The following is a 22,528-nucleotide window of genomic DNA, read 5'->3' as shown; positions in this document are numbered from 1 at the left end:
GGAGAAATGTCCTCTGGTCTGATTAAACAAAAATAGAACTGTTTGGTCATAATGACCATCGTTATGTTTGGAGGAAAAAGGGGGTTGCTTGCAAGCCGAAGAACACCATCCCAACCGTGAAGCACGGGGGTGGCAGCATCATGCTGTGGGGGTGCTTTGCTGCAGGAGGGACTGGTGCACTTCACAAAATAGATGGCATCATGAGGAAGGAAAATTATTGGATATATTGAAGCAACATCTCAAGACATCAGTCAGGAAGTTAAAGCTTGGTCACAAATGGGTCTTCTAAATGGACAATGACCCCAAGCATACTTCCAAAGTCAAGGTATTGGAGTGGCCATCACAAAGCCCTGACCTCAATCCTATAGAAAATGTGTGGGCAGAACTGAAAAAGCATGTGCGAGCAAGGAGGCCTACAAACCTGACTCAGATACACCAGCTCTGTCAGGAGGAATGGGCCAAAATTCACCCAACGTATTGTGGGAAGCTTGTGGAAGGCTACCCGAAACGTTTGACCCAAGTTAAACAATTTAAAGGCAATGCTACCAAATACTAATTAAGTGTATGTAAACTTCTGATCCACTGGGAATTTGATGAAATAAATAAAATATGAAATAAATCATTCTCTCTACTATTATTCTGACATTTCACATTCTTAAAATAAAGTGGTGATCCTAACTGACCTAAGACAGGGACTTTTTACTAGGATTAAATGTCAGGAAATTTGAAAAACTGAATTTAAATGTATTTGCCTAAGGTGTATGTGAACTTCCGACTTCAACTGTAGGACAGACACTTCAAAACCGTATTCTTTATGATTAGTTTTTTGAGCCATTTAGGAATGTGTTATTCAATGCATTTCAATGTGCTATAGTAGTAAAGGCCCAATTAAAAAAAATACAAATATATTTTTGATACCTAAAGGGGTCCTAAAATTCCAAATCAAATAGCTAAATGTTCCATGGTTTGACCATCTTAAAACAATTCCATATGTTAGCTTAGTAGCCCTCCCCCCCAACGGCTTATACTTTTAGAGTTTAAATGGATTCTCTGCTAAAGCCTTCAAGATTTCAAGGTCAGTGGACAAAACACTGTCTAAAGTGAACATCCATTTGAGAATTGCATGTCAATATAGACAAGGAATCAATCGGATCGCGGGTCGTAGCCAATGCAGCTTGAAAGGCAATGTTCCCACATTTCGCGGAGATTGCTTTCATGGTAAACACTGCATATGACGGCTCAATCTGAAATTGCCTTTAAAAGCAGCATTTAATTGAACATAATGCGATTTGTATTTGTATTTATTATGGATCCCCATTAGCTGCTGCCAAGGCATGAAGTCAATCTCTCCTCTCCTCTCTATTTAATTGAATCGCGGCCATAGTTTTTCTTTTCAGCAGCCTTTGGAAAGTAAAGAGACAGCACTATAAAAGTAACTTGTTTGAATGTGAGAAGCAGTAGCTTGGACTTGGTGTTGAAATGGAAAGGTCAATAGTGGCACGGGTCATGCTTGATTTTGCTGGGGGAGATGCATTGAGGGTTTTCCTGGAATCTGCTTTTGTGCCAGAAAAAGCTCACAAAAAGGTCAGTCACGTAACAGTTTTATCTGCAAGGTAATGTGGAAATGAATACAATTTAGAGAATTTTTTTTAGGGTACATATGAAATATTTAAAATTGGCCAAATAATATATTTTACCATAATGATTTAATGAATTTTAGATACATTCCAACATACAGTATCTCACAAAAGTGACTACACCCCTCACATTTTTGTAAATATTTGAGGATATCTTTTCATGTGACAACACTGAAGAAATGACACTTTGCTACAATGTAAAGTAGTGAGTGTACAGCTTGTATAACCGTGTACATTTGCTGTCCCCTCAAAATAACACAACACACAGCCATTAATGTCTAAATCTCTGGCAACAAAAGTGAGTACACCGCTAAGTGAAAATGTCCAAATTGGGCCCAAAGTGTCAATATTTTGTGTGGCCACCATCATTTTCCAGCACTGCCTTAACCCTCTTGGGCATGGAGTTCACCAGAGCTTCACAGGTTGCCACTGGAGTCTTCTTCCACTCCTCCATGACAACATCACGGAACTGGTGGATGTTAGAGACCTTGCACTCCTCCACCTTCCGTTTGAGGATGCCCCAAAGATGCTCAATAGGGTTTAGGTCTGGAGACATGCTTGGCCAGTCCATCACCTTTACCCTCAGCTTCTTTAGCAAGGGAGGGGATCATGCTCTGCTTCAGTATGTCACAGTACATGTTGGCATTCATGGTTCCCTCAATGAACTGTAGCTCCCCAGTGCCGGCAGCACTCATGCATCTCTAGTGGCACAGCTAGCACTGCGATGCAGTGCCTTAGACTATTGCGCCACTCGGGAGGCCTCACCTGGTTGTCGCCACACACGCTTGACACCATCTGAACCAAATAAGTTTATCTTGGTCTCATCAGACCACAGGACATGGTTCCAGTAATCCATGTCCTTAGTCTGCTTGTCTTCAGCAAACTGTTTGCGGGCTTTCTTGTGCATCATCTTTAGAAGAGGCTTCCTTCTGGGATGACAGCCATGCAGACCAATTTGATGCAGTGTCCGGCGTATGGTCTGAGCACTGACAGGCTGACCCCCCACCCCTTCAACCTCTGCAGCAATGCTTGCAGCACTCATACGTCTATTTCCCAAAGACATCCTCTGGATATGACGCTGAGCACGTGCACTCAACTTATTTGGTCGACCATGGCGAGGCCTGTTCTGAGTGGAACCTGTCCTGTTAAACCGCTGTATGGTCTTGGCCACCCTGCTGCAGCTCAGTTTCAGGGTCTTGGCAATCTTCTTATAGCCCAAGACATCTTTATGTAGAGCAACAATTCTTTTTTTCAAAAATTTCTATAGTACTATAGAGTGGGAAAGCGGCCGTGCATTTTGACAATTAATAGACACTGCAGTAAATAAAACCTAATAAAAACATCTGTCTCGTCCAGAACTTGAGTCTATGCAGATCAGTGCCCCACAGCCAATCAGAGCTACAGTAGGCCTTTATGCAAATAAGCAATTTGCCACATGGGCCTGCCATCATTCACTTTGAACTGGACTGTGTGTTTACAGGCAGTAGCAACAACTCGACTTTAGATCACATTCGCCAAAAGCCACAAAATACACCTGAATGGATTTCTGAAAATATGTAAATACCACGGGAGTCCTCTTACATTTGGAAACTTTACAGTCCTATTGATCAAACAACCATGAAAAGGTAGGCTCTCTCTCCCTCAGTTATGCACATCAACAACAACAAGATCAACAACTAATGCAAGCCAGAGCAAGATGAGCTCAAATCAAACAGGGAACATTAGATTATCCCTTTCAAACTTGTTCAGTTAGTTGGCCGTCAAAATTGCAAGTGATGGGGAATAGTAGCCTGCTCGTCATTCTGCAGCTTGCCTGCCAATGCATGCTTGTCCCAACCCACGTTTTGACAACTGAATGAGAATTTGCCTGCCTGCCTGCCCGCCCGCCCATTTGATCAATGCCAAATACATTTGATTGACAACTAGCTAAGGGTGCGTTCATAAATCGCCTCCAGTGTGTCAGAGTGCGCTCCGGGTCGTTCGTAAATTCAGAGCATTGTAAGATTGTCGGTTCCTAAATTCAAAGCATTTCGCTCTCCTAGCGTTCAGAGCACACACTGCACGATTGACACTGGACGCTCTGGCCGAGGAGTAGGGTTGATCCGAGTGTTCCTCACAACGGCAGTCAAGTACACAAGCTAACTGGCTAAAGTTGGCTAGCTTGCTTGCTACTTCCAGACACAAATGAGAGAACACTTCACTCTGACCATTTTACCTGCCCTAGAAGAGCTGGTTAGGCTGTTTACGTGTTATCTAGCGTGTTCGTGACTGTTACTTTTTTTGCCTACATTTACATGACACTGGTCATATTCAGCGGGTGTTGCGCAATTGTAAATTAATCAGTTATCATGCGCTCTGGCACACTCAGATGAGAGTACTCTGAAATCAGAGTACATAGCCAGAGTGAATTTACGAACGCAAGAGATATCCTAACTGGATAACAGTCGTTCAAGTTCAGCATAGCTAACTAGCTAGCTAGCAAAGAGATTACATTTTTCTGACACCTGCATTCAGCTGTAGCCACCGAAAAACGATATGAGGGGAAAAAGTCAGTCACTCACCCACTCTTCCAATCACATGACATCCTCCCAGCTGCTAGTTAGCTAATACTAGGCTCTGGGTTTGTAGCTTGCTAAATAAAGAGCTACATTAATAGATACGCTAGCCTATTAGCCACGTTATGACTGACTTGTGATCATAGCCCTTGCTAGTTTGAATGTATTCTGCCAACAATACCTTACTGTACGTCGTGGAATTTTGAGTCAAATATAACCTATTTTTAAAACCTCTTATTAAGTTAGTTTTAGAGCATAAACTGGGAATTTGATATTTTTGACTGATGTTATGATTGTCTGTTTGTTTCATATCTGCAAAGTAGTTAAAACACTGTCAGTTCCACTTTAAATATAATTTATGCACCAATTTCCAATAAGAATTAAGTTGGTAAAAGTGCCAAAATGTTGCATTTTAACACGTCCCTCCATGCACCCTCTGTGACTTCTATGAATATTTTAACCCACTAACCCACAAAAATACTCCATTATTTCACCATTATTGTAACGCCCTAGTTATTTTGTTGTTTTGACAAAGTTATTTCTGAACATTATTATTTATTGCACGTGATTAGTGATTCATTTTACGTCTCTTTCAAATGAAACATTGAACATTTAATAGTTAAATCATAGTGTAAAAGCAGGTGAGCTGGTTCTACTTCTTTTGGCAATTTTTTTGTGTTTTGTGGTGAAAAACTGAGTGGCTCTAGCATAACACGTCAACCCTGTTACCCATAGATAGACAGGCTAGAAATGTATATATATATTTATTTTTTTATGTGTGAATCTTGCATTAAATTGCCCCTTCTTGTTGCACACAACAAGCTTCCATTCCCTCCTCACAAGGGTATTCATGGCTGATTTTAAAGACACGCTCCAGTACTTTGGTGATTAGTATTTTTTAAACCTCTCGCTTTAGGCTGGATGTGTCAATGTGTAGTTCATACATGCATAATCTATGAGCAGAATTACTGTTTTACCTTAATTAGCCACGAAATCCCTAGTTTGAAAGCGACTGTTGCTGTGCTGTGCCATCTTCCCTATTTACCCCCAGGTGGGCCAGCCCCCTAGCAATTTGAGTTTCAGCCAATGAGCTTCAGCCCCTCGTCATTTGAGTGACAGCTAGGATTACACACTAAGGGGGGAATTCCGACCCGAGTTAAGCGTGCCTAAATGCAATGTAATTCAATTTGTATGCTCTTTTCTCAATTTTTATGCTCTTTTCTCTCTGACCACTATTCGTTTAGGATGGAGATCTAAGAAAACAAGGTGTGGTGGAGGTGTGTCTACATATACACCATATTCTGACCTTGATTTAATTATCTCATAATTCCACCACCTTTACATGTGAGGAAACCCTGAATAATGTTGATCGAACTTGCCGTTTCCAAGTGGAAAAAACATCTACTTTATTTTTTCCGATAGAAATAACAGCATTCTCCATGAATTGTAATGTATAAATTGATAAGAGCTATTGATAAGAGGGAGGTATATGAGTAGGGTTGTGGCGGTCAGGAAATTTCGTGTGGCTTCCACACATAGCCTACAAGCCACTGATGCAGACCTTTGGAACGTCTACATTTAAAAAAGTATAATAAATACATGTAATATAGCCTACACCTTCACAATAAATCCATTATTTATTTTAGACAGGTCTAAAGAAGCATGATATGAAGAAAATGTAGTCTATTTCAAAAGAACAGAATAGCATACTCTGAGTTGTCCTTATGTTAGGCCCTGATCTGGCTATGCCAAATGGCTTTGGGCTACACCAGTTTATTTAGCAGACAAGATTTGCTTAGAATTCCGTGGCATTATTTGATATTATTTTATAGTATGAAGAATACAATTGAACAAAGCTGAATAAAATATAAATATTTTCTCCAAACAATTTGAAGGGCTATTCTGTGTTGAGCGGTTAACAAAGAAATAGGTACTCCTATATGCTTAATGTAGAGTTATTAATGTAACTTTAGTTGTTCTACAAACGTTGGGCTATATGTTTTGATTTTTAATATTGCATGATGCGACTAATGATGATTTGAAAAAAGTTGCTTGAAAGGCATGAGCTCTGCTTTGTTTTTTTGCGCAGACTGTACACTCTTCATTACTCTCACATTCACAATTTGACAAGCACTTGATAATGCCTCGAATTTCACGGCGGCATCCCCTTTGTGGTCGTAATGCAGCCTAAAACTATTTATGCCTTTTGTGGCCAGTGGCCACCTCTCACTCGCATGGCTCTCCATCACGTGATCGGGTCTTTCTAACAGGCTACAAATTAAGACAGACACATCGAGGTGCATATTGAAGATATTGGAAGAAATGTCCACATTTACTTTTTGTCAGCCAACAAGATGAGTAGGCCTAACGAACAGCAAAAGCACTAGCCTATGTCAATCTACTATCCCCCATAGTACAAAAGTTGACCTATTCTGTGCGAGAAATAAATATTCCAAACATAGTCTGGGACAGTTGTGTGATGCAATAGATCCCAAATTAATACAACCACTAGCATCAAAAAACATTTTTTATGCAATGTGGCTGACGCAACAGATCAGAACATTTAGCTAAAAATGTTGATAAACTATTAGGCTATTTCTTCACATTATAAGCGCAGCAATACGCATATGGCAGTAGGCTATAATGTTCCATTAGCGGGAAAACACCATTATCAAAGTGACCGCAAATGCGATTATGCATGTAATGCTTTTATTATAAAGGTGCATTTTTGAAACTCATGTGCTGCTTATGTATGCCAGTTATGCTCTAAACCCCTTGTAAAGCCGATTAATGTGCTTAATTTAAAGAAGTTATTTGGCCACTTTAGTTACAAACCTTATCAAAATATATACAGTTGAAGTCGGAAGTTTACATAAACTTAGGTTGGAGTCATTAAAACTCGGTTTTCAACCACTACACACATTTCTTGTTATCAAACTATAGTTTTGGCAAGTCGGTTAGGACATCTACTTTGTGCATGACACAAGTAATTTTTCCAACTATTGTTTACAGATAGATTATTTCACTTATAATTCACTGTATCACAATTCCATTTGGTCAGAAGTTTACATACACTAAGTTGACTGTGCCTTTAAACAGCTTGGAAAATTCCAGAAAATGATGTCATGGCTTTAGAAGCTTCTGATAGGCTGATTGGCATCATGTGAGTCAATTGGAGGTGTACATGTGGATGTATTTCAAGGCCTACCTTCAAACTCAGTGCCTCTTTGCTTGACATCATGGGAAAATCAAAAGAAATCAGCCAAGACCTCAGAAAATAATTGTAGACCTCCACAAGTCTGGTTCATCCTTGGGAGCAATTCCCAAATGCCTGAAGGTACCACGTTCATCTGTACAAATAATAGTATGCAAGTATAAACACCATGGGACCACGCAGCCGTCATACCGCTCAGGAAGGAGACGCGTTCTGTCTCCTAGAGATGAATGTACTTTGGTGCGAAAAGTGCAAATTAATTCCAGAACAACAGCAAAGGACCTTGTGAAGATGCTGGAGGAAATAGGTACAAAAGTATCTAAAAACGAGTCCTATATCGACATAACCTGACAGGCCGCTCAGCAAGAAAGAAGCCACTGCTCCAAAACCGCCATAGAAATGCAACTGCACATGGGGACAAAGATCGTACTTTTTGGAGAAATGTCCTCTGGTCTGATGAAACAAAAATAGAAATGTTTGGCCATAATGACCATTGTTATGTTTGGAGGAAAAAGGGGGTTGCTTGCAAGCCGAAGAACACCATCCCAACCGTGAAGCACGGGGGTGGCAGCAACATGCTGTGGGGGTGCTTTGCTGCAGGAGGGACTGGTGCACTTCACAAAACAGATGGCATCATGAGGAAGGAAAAAATTATGTGGATATATTGAAGCAACCTCTCAAGACATCAGTCAGGAAGTTAAAGCTTGGTCGCAAATGGGTCTTCCAAATGGATAATGACCCGAAGCATACTTCCAAAGTTGTGGCAAAATGGCTTAAGGACAACAAAGTCAAGGTATTGGAGTGGCCATCACAAAGCCCTGAAAATGTGCAATCCTAAAGAAAATGTGTGGGCAGAACTGAAAAAGCATGTGCGAGCAAGGAGGCCTACAAACCTGACTCAGTTACACCAGCTCTGTCAGGAGGAATGGGCCAAAATTGACCTAACTTATTGTGGGAAGCTTGTGGTAGGCTACCCGAAATGTTTGACCTAAGTTAAACAATTTAAAGGCAATGCTACCAAATACTATTTGAGTGTATGTAAACTTCTGACCCACTGGGAATGTGATGAAAGAAATAAAAGCTCAAATAAATAATTCTCTCTACTATTATTCTGACATTTCACATTCTTAAAATAAAGTGGTGATCCTAACTGACCTAAGACAGGGATTTCTTTCCTAGGATTAAATGTCAGGAATGGTGAAAAACTGAGTTTAAATGTATTTGGCTAAGGTGTATGTAAACTTCTGACTTCAACTGTAGGCCTATGGGCTAGGCTACATGAGGTGTGCAACTATGTTTCGAAAAAGTCACACAAAAAAGGCAGTTTCTTATGCTGGGCATCATTCACAAGTGATAGGCTAATATTCTCACCCATCAGACCATTCTGGATTTAAAATTGTCTTGCGAAAGTATTCACTCCTCTTGGCATTTTTCCTATTTTGTTGCCTTACAACCTGGAATTAAAATTGATTTTTGGGGGGGTTGTACCATTTGATTTACACAACATGCTTACCACTTTGAAGATGCAAAATATTTTTTCTTGTGAAACAAACAAGAAGTAAGACAATAAAAAACAGAACTTGAGCGTGCATAACTATTCACCCCCCCCCAAAAGTCAATACTTTGTAGAGCCACCTTTTGCAGCAATTACATCTGCAAGTCTCTTGGGGTATGTCTCTATAAGCTTGGCACATCTAGCCAATTGGATTTTTGACCATTCTTCAAGGCAAAACTGCTCCAACTCCTTCAAGTTGGATGGGTTCCACTGGTGTACAGCAATCTTTAAATCATACCACAGATTCTCAATTGGATTGAGGTCTGTGCTTTGACTAGGCCATTCCAAGACATTGAAATGTTTCCACTTAAACCACTCAAGTGTTTCTTTAGCAGTATGCTTAGGGTCATTGTTCTGCTGGCAGGTGAACCTCTGTCCAAGTCTCAAATCTCTGGAAGACTGAAACAGGTTTCCCTCAAGAATTTCCCTGTATTTAGCGCCATCCATCATTCCTTCAATTCTGACCAGTTTCCCAGTCCCTGCCGATGAAAAACATCCCCACAGCATGATGCTTCCACCACCATGCTTCACTGTGGGGATGGTGTTCTCGGGGTGATGAGAGGTGTTGGTTTTGCGCCAGACATAGCGTTTTCCTTGATAGTCAAAAAGGTCAATTTTAGTCTCATCTGACCAGAGTACCTTTTTCCATATGTTTGGGGAGTCTCCCACATGCCTTTTGGCGAACACCAAACGTGTTTGCTTATTTTTTTCTTTAGGCAATGGCTTTTTTCTGGCCACTCTTCCATAAGGCCCAGCTCTGTGGAGTGTACGGCTTAAAGTGGTCCAATGGGCAGATACTCCAATCTCCGCTGTGGAGCTTTGCAGCTCCTTCAGGGTTATCTTTGGTCTCTTTGTTGCCTCTCTGATTAATGCCCTCCTTGCCTGGTCCGTGAGTTTTGGTGGGTGGCCCTCTCTTGGCAGGTTTGTTGTGGTGCCATATTCTTTCCATTTTTTAATAAGGGATTTAATGGTGCTCTGTGGGATTTTCTAAGTTTCAGATATTTTTTTATAACCCAACCCTGATCTGTACTTCTACACAACATTGTCCCTGACCTGTTTGGAGAGCTCTTTGGTCTTCATGGTGCCGCTTGCTTGGTGGTGCCCCTTGCTTAGTGGTGTTGCAGACTCTGGGGCCTTTCAGAACAGGTGTGTATATATACTGAGATCCAGTGACAGATCATGTGACACTTAGATTGCACACAGGTGGACTTTATTTAACTAATTATGTGACTTCAGAAGGTAATTGGTTGCACCAGATCTTATTTATGGGCTTTATAGCAAAGGGGGTGAATACATACAGTGAGGGAAAAAAGTATTTGATCCCCTGCTGATTTTGTAATTTTGCCCACTGACAAAGACATGATCAGTCTATAATTTTAATGGTAGGTTTATTTGAACAGTGAGAGACAGAATAACAACATAAAAATCCAAAAAAACGCATGTCAAAAATGTTATCAATTGATTTGCATTTTAATGAGGGAAATAAGTATTTGACCCCTCTGCAAAACATGACTTAGTACTTGGTGGCAAAACCCTTGTTGGCAATCACAGAGGTCGGACGTTTCTTGTAGTTGGCCACCAGGTTTGCACACATTTCAGGAGGGATTTTGTCCCACTCCTCTTTGCAGATCTTCTCCAAGTCATTAAGGTTTCGAGGCTGACGTTTGGCAACTCGAACCTTCAGCTCCCTCCACAGATTTTCTATGGGATTAAGGTCTGGAGACTGGCTATGCCACTTCAGGACCTTAATGTGCTTCTTCTTGAGCCACTCCTTTGTTGCCTTGGCCGTGTGTTTTGGGTCATTGTCATGCTGGAATACCCATCCACGACCCATTTTCAATGCCCTGGCTGAGGGAAGGAGGTTCTCACCCAAGATTTGACGGTACATGGCCCCGTCCATCGTCCCTTTGATGCGGTGAAGTTGTCCTGTCCCCTTAGCAGAAAAACACCCCCAAAGCATAATGTTTCCAACTGTTGTCACCTTCTCACCAAGCTGCTTGGTGATGGTCTTGTAGCCCATTCCAGCCTTGTGTAGGTCTACAGTCTTGTCCCTGACATCCTTGGAGAGCTCTTTGGTCTTGGCCATGGTGGAGAGTTTGGAATCTGATTGATTGATTACTTCTGTGGACAGGTGTCTTTTATACAGGTAACAAGCTGAGATTAGGAGCACTCCCTTTAAGAGTGTGCTCCTAATCTCAGCTCGTTACCTGTATAAAAGACACCTTGGAGACAGAAATCTTTCTGATTGAGAGGGGGTCCAATACTTATTTCCCTCATTAAAATATAAATCAATTTATAACATTTTTGACATGCGTTTTTCTGGATTTTGTTGTCGTTATTCTGTCTCTCACTGTTCAAATAAACCTACCATTAAAATTATAGACTGATAATTTACTTGTCAGTGGGTAAGCGTACAAAATCAGCAGGGGATCAAATACTTTTTTTCCCTCACTGTATGCACACACCACTTTTCTGTTATTTAAAAAAAATACTTTTTTTAAACAACTTATTTTTTTCATTTCACTATTTTGTGTATGTCCATTATATTTACATTTACATTTTAGTCATTTAGCAGACGCTCTTATCCAGAGCGACTTACAGTTAGTGAATACATATTTTTTTTTATAATTACAGGTTGTAATGCAACAAAATAGGAAAAACGCCAAGGGGGATGAATACTTTTGCAAGGCACTGTATAGTAAATAATATATGTGTGAAATTTGTTTTGATGTAGAATGGACCATTATCATGCACCTGTCTCGAAACAGGGGTAGTGGGAAAAAATACATCTATGCAGTTAAATAGCGAATGGAGGACGCTTTTCCCATAGTTCATTTTCATGCCAGCCAGGTAGGCTATACTCCTGTTGTAAAGATAAACAATGTGCTTAATATTAGGAATTGTTGAGAAATAAATATAGTAGGCCTAGCCTATAGAAAGCTGATGGGATCTTCCTCTTTTTAGTAGAGGCCATCACTCTGTTTTCTTGCGCAACTGCAAAACCTATAGAAATGTTGCGCAACATGAGCTCATGGGCTCTCATGAAGTGTTTGATTAGATTTTCGAAGACATTTGCATTGATATCAGAGTGATTAGAGGGACAATAGAGTGCTGAGTACCAGTCAATTAGCAGCATCAGAGCTTGGAGAAGCCTAATTACCGTGACTAAACGGTCACGTGGAATTTGACTGCCTTCATGACTTGTGACTTCCGGTGTGGCGGTAATACGGTCACTGCAACAGCCCTATATATGAGTAATCCGTTTGGAGAAGGGGATTGTAAATACACATAGCAATTGATTTTGGATGATTTTTCCTTATGATCGCTGGAGACGAATGTGAAACCAGTCATATGGAAGCAAACTGAAAATCATATAAATGTGGCATGTATTGCGGCCCCTTTTCACACAGTGAAGTAGGCTATAAATAGCTGTGCCGTTATTCCGAATTTTTATTGTATGCCTTCATAATTTGCGTGGATGGAATTTTTAGACCCAAGCTATAGGTTTCTGTAGGGCTGTACCTGCCCAGTTCATGTATGCGCTTTAGAATGTTTTAAATATATGCCAGGCTTTTCTCTGTTTTATCATTTGGATAATTTTAAATATTAGCCACTATCAGGAGCCACCATTGGTGATACCACATACATTTGTACAGTAACTGTCACTTTAGTGTTTGTTTCCTTCAATTTGTAGCCTATTTTTTGCATCATTCCATTCCATTCCATTCCGTTTACCAGGTTAATCCTGGATCCTGGAGCACGGTTCAGGACGACTGGACCGTTGTCATACAGTTCCATGATTAGTGAGGATTAAGGTAGATTTATAGGACTATTGTTCTAACCCTATTATACACTTTATTCCACCTTTCAATATTTAATGGATTGAACTTGAATATAACAATTTGCAGGATGAATCAAACCACTGTATTTTTTATTCATCATTATATTTAGTGCATAAAGCCTCTCCAAACCTGTTTTTTTAATGATTCATACATACTTTCCTAACCCAAAAATGTGCCTAAATAATCTACAAGATCAGAGTATTTTAAAATCTACCAGTTGGTGCTGAAACGGAGATGAATATGCATATATGTCGATGGATTTCTTTCATCGATCTCTATATTCGGAACCCTTCTCTCTATGTATTCTAGTGAGTCTGTCGAGAAAATTCTAATTAAAGGTACACCATATTTAAAGGGATGGCTTAAGATAAATGTACTGAAAACCCTACTGAATGAAAACTCCATGAGAAAACCTGTTGGCCAGCAAGTGGGAGGGTGTTCAGAGGTTGAATTAAATGTATTCAGTGCGCAAGGGAACCACGTCTGCAAAGCCCGTTACGCACCTGTAAAAGGTAAGTCTGAATACCAACTACTGAGAAGTGCGTAGGAAAGGCATGTGTAGGAAAGGCGTACCACTTTTGGCTTGTGGGCACTACTTTCAGAACTACTTGCTAAAAATATATAGCAATTACCAGTTGGAGGGCCGTTCAAGTAGATTTCTCCCAGATGTGGTAAATTCCCGCTTCCCACTTGGTTACTAAACACACCATAACAACGCTAACCATCCACTGTAGAGCTGTATAGACTTACACTTTGACATATTGTTGAGCATTGTACGATGTATAGTTTTTGTTTAAATCAATAAAAAAACCAATAAAAAAAGAATAAAAACAGCCTTCACTCATAAGGGTACAGTTAGGGTACAGTATTTTTCCCTGGGGTACAAAAATATTAAGGGCTCTATTCAATCAGATCCGCTTTAGCCGACATCCGCATGGTGGTTGTTTTGGCGATGTCAGAGGTGAAACTGCATTAGAGCTGTCAAAACCACAAGTGCTGCTGGCATTATACCTAAAGTGCATTAAGAGAAATCCCATGCAGCCTTGTTTACAAGTTCAAACACTGGAATGTGAGATGCAATCGACACCTCGATTAGGCTTGATAGAAATCATCATTATTTTGTTTAATGATTTTCAATTTGAGCGTCATTATTTCTATATAGCCTACACTCTCTCGTTCTGAACTCCTAATGCAAGTGGGACGGTGTGGCTTCGTGACAATGAACAAGAGCAGCTGCTCACCGATTTGGCAGCTCCAATGCAGTTACAACTCCAATGCAAAAAAATCAGCTATGTGGGAGTCGGCTATCGACTGTTAACACATGATCTGATTGAATCTAGGCCTAAAATACACAAAATGATCTCACATGGTACTGTTCAGTACCTTTTAGGGTACATGTGTGGATAAAGAGTATAATGGTACATTGTTGTACCCAATAATTTGAGTATTGCATCCCAGAAAAGTGTTAAAAATAGCCCACGTTAACATATGTAGCTTAAGAAACAAGGTTTGTGAAATCAATAATTTGCTAGAAACAGATGACATTCATATTCTGACAATCTCTGAAACTCACTTAGATAATACCTTTGATGATACAGTGGTAGCAATACAAGGTTATAACATTTACAGAAAAGACAGAAATGCCAATGGGGGCGAAGTTGTGGTCTATATTCAGAACCACATTCTTGTAAAACTTAGAGAGGATCTCATGTTAAATATTGTTGAAGTAATATGGCTACAGGTTCACCTGCCTCACCTAAAGCCCATTCTGGTGGGAAGCTGCTATAGACAACCAAGTGCTAACAGCCAGTATCTGGATAACGTGTGAAATGCTTGATAATATATGTGATATCAATAGAGAGCTATACTTTCAGGGTGTTTTAAATATTGACTGGCTTTCATCAGGCTGCCCACTCAAGAGAAAGCTTCAAACTGTAACTAGTACCTGCAACCTGACTCAGGTTATCAATCAACTTACCACGGTAGTTACAAACAGTACAGGAATGAAATCATCAACATGTGTTGATCATATCTTTACTAATGCTGCAGAGATTTGTTTGAAAGCAGTATCCAAATCCATCAGATGTAGTGATCACAATATAGTAGCCATATCTAAGAAAACCAAAGTTCCAAAGGCTGGGCCATATATTGTGTACAGTGGGGGAAAAAAGTATTTAGTCAGCCACCAAATGTGCAAGTTCTCCCACTTAAAAAGATGAGAGAGGCCTGTAATTTTCATCATAGGTACACGTCAAATATGACAGACAAAATGAGAAAAAAAATTCCAGAAAATCACATTGTAGGATTTTTTATGAATTTATTTGCAAATTATGGTGGAAAATAAGTATTTGGTCAATAACAAAAGTTTCTCAATACTTTGTTATATTCCCTTTGTTGGCAATGACACAGGTCAAACGTTTTCTGTAAGTCTTCACAAGGTTTTCACACACTGTTGCTGGTATTTTGGCCCATTCCTCCATGCAGATCTCCTCTAGAGCAGTGATGTTTTGGGGCTGTCGCTGGGCAACACGGACTTTCAACTCCCTCCAAAGATTTTCTATGGGGTTGAGATCTGGAGACTGGCTAGGCCACTCCAGGACCTTGAAATGCTTCTTACGAAGCCACTCCTTCGTTTCCCGGGCGGTGTGTTTGGGATCATTGTCATGCTAAAAGACCCAGCCACGTTTCATCTTCAATGCCCTTGCTGATGGAAGTAGGTTTTCCCTCAAAATCTCACGATACATGGCCCCATTCATTCTTTCCTTTACACGGATCAGTCGTCCTGGTCCCTTTGCAGAAAAACAGCCCCAAAGCATGATGTTTCTACCCCCATGCTTCACAGTAGGTATGGTGTTCTTTGGATGCAACTCAGCATTCTTTGTCCTCCAAACACGACGAGTTGAGTTTTTACCAAAAAGTTATATTTTGGTTTCATCTGACCATATCACATTCTCCCAATCCTCTTCTGGATCATCCAAATGCACTCTAGCAAACTGGACATGTACTGGCTTAAGCAGGGGGACACGTCTAGCACTGCAGGATTTGAGTCCCTGGTGGCGTAGTGTGTTACTGATGGTAGGCTTTGTTACTTTGGTCCCAGCTCTCTGCAGGTCATTCACTAGGTCCCCCCGTGTGGTTCTGGGATTTTTGCTCACCGTTCTTGTGATCATTTTGACCCCACGGGGTGAGATCTTGCGTGGAGCCCCAGATCGAGGGAGATTATCAGTGGTCTTGTATATCTTCCATTTCCTAATAATTGCTCCCACAGTTGATTTCTTCAAACCAAGCTGCTTACCTATTGCAGATTCAGTCTTCCCAGCCTGGTGCAGGTCTACAATTTTGTTTCTGGTGTCCTTTGACAGCTCTTTGTTCTTGGCCATAGTAGAGTTTGGAGTGTGACTGTTTGAGGTTGTGGACAGGTGTATTTTATACTGATAACAAGTTCAAACAGGTGCCATTAATACAGGTAACGAGTGGAGGACAGAGGAGACTCTTAAAGAAGAAGTTACAGGTCTGTGAGAGCCAGAAATCTTGCTTGTTTGTAGGTGACCAAATACTTATTTTCCACCATAATTTGCAAATAAATTCATAAAAAATCCTACAATGTGATTTTCTGGAAAAAAAATTCTCATTTTGTCTGTCATAGTTGACGTGTACCTATAATGAAAATTACAGGCCTCTCTCATCTTTTTAAGTGGGAGAACTTGCACAATTGGTGGCTGACTAAATACTTTTTTCCCCCACTGTATAACTGCCTTAATTTAGCTGGACCCCAGGAAGAGTAGCTTCTGCCTTGGCAGCAGCTAATGGGGATCCACAATACAAATACAGAGCGACTTACAGTTAGTGAATACATTTTTATTTTTAAAAATATTTTATTTTTATACTGGCCCCCCATGGGAATCGAACCCACAACCCTGGCGTTGCAAACGCCATGCTCTATCAACTGAGCTACATCCCTGCCGGCCATTCCCTCCCCTACCCTGGACGACGCTGGGCCAATTGTGCGCCGCCCATGAGTCTCCCGGTCGCGGCCGGCTGCGACAGAGCCTGGATTCGAACCAGGATCTCTAGTGGCACAGTTAGCACTGCGATGCAGTGCCTTAGAACACTGCGCCACTCAGGAGGTACAATAATCACACTCTCACTCTCAAAAAAGGGATACACTGTGATGGTACATTTCTTTTCCCCAGGGTACAAACATATTTTGTGTACCCTCAATACCCACCATAAGGTACAATTATGGATTTTTGCCACCTAAATGGATCTAACGGCTTTGTCACTGGGGTGGTACCCTAAATTGGCACATTTGTTCCATAATCATTATCATATTTGCATATTATCATATCAGCATGCTCTACTGTAGCTAGATTTTTTTGATATGTTTTTAATATCTGTGTTTGTGCATGTACATTGAATTTTATGCTACACAAAGATAAATAACATACATTTTAATAAAATAATCCAGCCAGATTTTATTTAACCTGTTACTGAAATGGTTGTTCCAGTTTAAATGGCTAAGGTAGTCTCCTCATAATGTTCCTAACCCTGGCAGTCATTATGAATGCAGGTTGTGGGTGAATACAAAACTGTTGGATATCCTAACTCTGGCTGGATTCCAATAGGAATTACACATCACTTTGCAAGCCAGCATTATGTGACTTGCAGATAGGGTGGCAAAATTCTGGTAACATTCACAAATTCCTCAGATTTTCCAGAAATTCCGATTGGAAGATTTCTGGAAATGGAAGGGAATAAGCAGGAAATCCTTCAACCAGGATTTCTTGAAAATCTGGGAATTTTGGGAAAGTTACCAGAATTTTGCAACCATACTTGCAGGCCTGATGTTATGATATAATAATAATATGCCATTTAGCAGACACTTTTATCCAAAGCGACTTACAGTCATGCGTGCATACATTTTTGTGTATGGGTGGTCCCGGGGATCGAACCCACTACCTTGGTGTTACAAGCGCCATGCTCTATCAGCTGAGCTACAGAGGACCTCTGTCATGCTGATTGAGTTAGAATAACAGACTGGAAGCTATAAAAGGAGGGTGGTGCTTGAAATCATTGTTCTTCCTCTGTTAACCATGGTTACCTGCAAGGAAACACGTGCCGTCATCATTGTATGTTGCCTGTAAACGTTGTATTAGGGTAAAACTAAACCTCAAAATAAGGCCTTATGACATTATATATACAGAAGTATGTGGACATCCCTTCAAATTAGTGGATTTGGCTATTTCTGCCCTGCTAGAGCTGCCCGGTCAACTGTCAGTGCTGTTATTGTGAAGTGGAAAGGTCTAGGTGCAACAACGGCTCAGCCGCGATGTGGTAGGCCAAACAAGCTCACAGAACAGGACCACCGAGTGCTGAAGTGTGTAGGGCATAACAATTGTCTGTCCTCGTTTACCGAGTTCTAAACTGCCTCTGGAAGCAATGCCTCTGGAAGCAATGTCAGCACAAGAACTGGCCTAATCTCCCAACATCAATGCCCGACCTCACTAATGCTCTTGTGGCTGAATGGAAGCAAGTGCCGGCAGCAATGTTCCAGCATCTAGTGGAAAGCCTTCCCAGAAGAGTCGAGGATGTTATAGCAGGAAAGGGGGGACCAACTACATATTAATGCTCATGATTTTGGAATGAGATGTTTGACAAGCAGGTGTCCACATACTCATGTAGTGTATGTAATGTAGTGTCATAAAGAGTTTAATTTGAATGATAACATACGCCTAGGAACTCACTTAGTGAAGGTCACAGGACTGAAAATGAATGAATTCAACAACCATGTCTCTGTCACTAGCAAATACAGTCATAGGTGGTAACTCTACAATTTACTTGAAAAGGAAAGGCATACTAGGAAATGATATTGGAGGCATGGTTTAGTGGGTGCGTGGCTTTTCATTAATTGTTTTTGGACACATGTGAGTGGACATTTTGTACCAGTTAAAGTGGTCTATGGTAGAGGTACATTTTCGTCACTTACGAAGAACATACAGTATGGCTTTGACACTGTTGTGGTTCCCTATGAAGGCAAATTGTAACTTTTCTAAAAGCATGCTTTTGTACCTGTGGACTATATGTAAGATAGGTACTATCTGAGGTATGAACTGGGGTACAATTATGTACCTATAACTAAATGTACAAAGAATGACCTTACAGGGTACCACCTCAATGACAAACGGTTGTACCTTTTTAAGAACAAATCTAAACCTTTATTTCTGAGAGTGTAGTGTAGTGCCCTATCTTTTAGCAAAGATGCAAATGTTGCTACATGTACAGTGAGGGGAAAAAAGTATTTGATCCCCTGCTGATTTTGTACGTTTGCCCACTGACAAAGACATGATCAGTCTATAATTTTAATGGTAGGTTTATTTGAACAGTGAGAGACAGAATAACAACAAAATCCAGAAAAGCGCATGTCAAAAATTTTATAAATTGATTTGCATTTTAATGAGGAAAATAAGTATTTGACCACCTCTCAATCAGAAAGATTTCTGGCTCCCAGGTGTCTTTTATACAGGTAACGAGCTGAGATTAGGAGCACATTCTTAAAGGGAGTGCTCCTAATCTCAGTTTGTTACCTGTATAAAAGACACCTGTCCACAGAAGCAATCAATCAATCACATTCCAAACTCTCCACCATGGCCAAGACCAAAGAGCTCTCCAAGGATGTCAGGGACAAGATTGTAGACCTACACTAGGCTGGAATGGGCTACAAGACCATCGCCAAGCAGCTTGGTGAGAAGGTGAAAACAGTTGGTGCGATTATTCGCAAATGGAAGAAACACAAAAGAACTGTCAATCTCCCTCGGCCTGGGGCTCCATGCAAAATCTCACCTTGTGGAGTTGCAATGATCATGAGAACGGTGAGGAATCAGCCCAGAACTACACGGGAGGATCTTGTCAATGATCTCAAGGCAGCTGGGACGATAGTCACCAAGAAAACAATTGGTAACACACTACGCTGTGAAGGACTGAAATCCTGCAGCGCCCGCAAGGTCCCCCTGCTCAAGAAAGCACATATACAGGCCCGTCTGAAGTTTGCCAATGAACATCTGAATGATTCAGAGGAGAACTGGGTGAAAGTGTTGTGGTCAGATGAGACCAAAATCGAGCTCTTTGGCATCAACTCAACTCGCCGTGTTTGGAGGAGGAGGAATGCTCCCTATGACCTCAAGAACACCATCCCCACCGTCAAACATGGAGGTGGAAACATTATGCTTTGGGGGTGTTTTTTTGCTAAGGGGACAGGACAACTTCACCGCATCAAAGGGACGATGGACGGGGCCATGTACCGTCAAATCTTGGGTGAGAACCTCCTTCCCTCAGCCAGGGCATTGAAAATGGGTCATGGATGGGTATTCCAGCATGACAATGACCCAAAACACACGGCCAAGGCAACAAAGGAGTGGCTCAAGAAGAAGCACATTAAGGTCCTGGAGTGGCCTAGCCAGTCTCCAGACCTTAATCCTATAGAAAATCTGTGGAGGGAGCTGAAGGTTCGAGTTGCCAAACGTACTTGGAGAAGATATGCAAAGAGGAGTGGGACAAAATCCCTCCTGAGATGTGTGCAAACCTGGCGGCCAACTACAAGAAACGTCTGACATCTGTGATTGCCAACAAGGGTTTTGCCACCAAGTACTAAGTCATGTTTTGCAGAGGGGTCAAATACTTATTTCCCTAATTAAAATGCAAATCAATTGATAACATTTTTGACATGCGTTTATCTGGATTTTTTTGTTGTTATTCTGTCTCTCACTGTTCAAATAAACCTACCATTAAAATTATAGACTGATCATGTCTTTGTCAGTGGGCAAACGTACAAAATCAGCAGGGGATCAAATACTTTTTTCCCTCACTGTATTTGGAATACATTTTATGTGACGTTAAATATATTGAATATACACAGTACCAGTCAAAAGTTTGGACAGACCTACTCATTCAAGGATGTTTCTTTATTTTTACTATTTTCTACATTGTAGAATAATAGTGAAGACATCAAACTATGAAATAACACATAAGGAATCTTGTAGTAACCAAAAAAGTGTTAAACAAATCAAAATATATTTTAGATTTTAGATTCTTCAAAGTAGCCACCCTTTGCCTTGATGACAGCTTTGCACACTTTTGACTGGTACTGTATATATATTTTGTTGTACGGGAACAAGTAATCATTCAAAGCTTTTTCGAGTTTTCTTCTCCCACACTTCTAGACAAATTGGCTATGAAGCTTGTGTTCTTTTATCAAGGACCGTATTGACAGGCAATTGATTTTTGCCCTTCAGCTGTAGGATGGTGGTCAGTACTTAAACCTTTCTGCCTTTTAAACAAATAGCAAAAAGCAATGCTAGTGTTGCAGTACGTGCTGAGCATCTCTTGATAAGTATGATAAATATCTCCTACCTGCACATCCAGGTAACGTCTGCCACGTATCTGCTTATTTTTAAGAGGAGCTACAGTATCCTGACAGTTCAGATAGGCACTTTTTTTGCGATATCACCTGGGTACTGTTCATAAGGCACCAAACAGAAGCCTACACATTAAGAAACAAAGAATGTGCTTTTTGAACTTGTTTAATTGCCAATGCCTTTACTGCCTGTCTTGCATTTTATTTTTTGATTGGCTGTTCTAATGCCCTTTGTCCAGTTCAGGAAGTGCCTGATCCAGCTCTTTACCGGCAAGCCTGCACCAGAGAACATGAATGCTATGTCGGAGCGACCGGGAATGACGGGGGAGAGCTGCACGGGGGGTGAGATGTCAGCCATAACAGCACGCATCCCGGTCTGCGGCAACACCCAGCCTAAGAATGAGGAGGCGTCCCCCAGCGAGTGCAGCTCCTTTGCCCAGCTGCCAATCCCAGAGAACAAAGTCTGCCCCATGTAGGCTAACAGAAGACTATCCCCACCCCTGAACTCTCCTCCAGTCCTCACTGCCTTACCATCCTCCCCTTCTATTCCTATACAGATGCATCTTCTCTTACCCACCAACTTCTTGTGGTATGTGTTAGTTTAAAGATGCCAGGTGTAACCACAAGGGTTCTCTGGTTTACTTGTTATGTATTAGTAGACATAGAGGGAAACTGGAGCACAAAAGAGGGACATAATGCTTTCATGTATGGCAAGCAGCCAGACCACCCTGACTGCCTCTCTCTGCTGGCTTTCATCTGAGGCTAAGCAGGGTCAGGCCTGGATCTTTGGGTAGGAGACCAGATGCGGTTGGAAAGGGTGTTAGAGGGCCAGTGGGAGGCATTCTTCCCTCCTCAATACCTTAGTCCACCCTTTCTGTGGACACTGCACCACAAAGGGTTCCCTTAACACATACTACCAATATATTTTACATACATGGAATACCAACTGGGGTAATGTTGACCCCAAGAAGAAATTATTGGAAAAAGCAACAATCATAACAAAATATCAAATTCATTATTATCAAAACATAATTAGATATGTAAATAATGTTATCTAAATCAAATAAATACTTATTTGTTGCACAATTACAGGTAATTTGCATATTCTATAAAACATCAATATAAATTTCTGCCTTAAATAATGTGCAGCTTTTTTCCAAAGTACAATCCACATAAGTACTATTAAGCCAATTTACCATAATTTGAATGTGTTATCATTTCGTTTTTAGAAATTTGATGTAAATATAAATGTTGTCTTATGTGGTAAAAATGACTGGCATTTAAAGGGGCAGTACACCATCCTGTGAGACAATGA

At 40.8% G+C, this 22,528-nt stretch overlaps 1 protein-coding gene across 1 annotated transcript in view; it reads left to right on the top strand.

Moving 5' to 3' along the window:
• Positions 1 to 22,117, top strand: part of LOC121569233 (vertebrate ancient opsin-like) — a 43,744-nt gene extending 21,627 nt beyond the window's left edge. The window contains exon 5 of the mRNA XM_041880035.1: positions 21,453 to 22,117. Within this exon, the coding sequence (XP_041735969.1) occupies positions 21,453 to 21,689 (237 nt within the window). The 3' untranslated portion in view covers positions 21,690 to 22,117. The remainder of the gene's footprint in view (positions 1 to 21,452) is intronic.
• The last annotated feature ends 411 nt before the right edge of the window (positions 22,118 to 22,528 follow it).

Source organism: Coregonus clupeaformis, chromosome 1, assembly GCF_020615455.1.
Source record: "Coregonus clupeaformis isolate EN_2021a chromosome 1, ASM2061545v1, whole genome shotgun sequence".
In the NCBI taxonomy this organism is placed as follows: Eukaryota; Metazoa; Chordata; class Actinopteri; order Salmoniformes; family Salmonidae; genus Coregonus; species Coregonus clupeaformis.
Note: the sequence above shows the minus strand (reverse complement) of the source record. Positions and strands in the feature narration are given on the sequence as shown.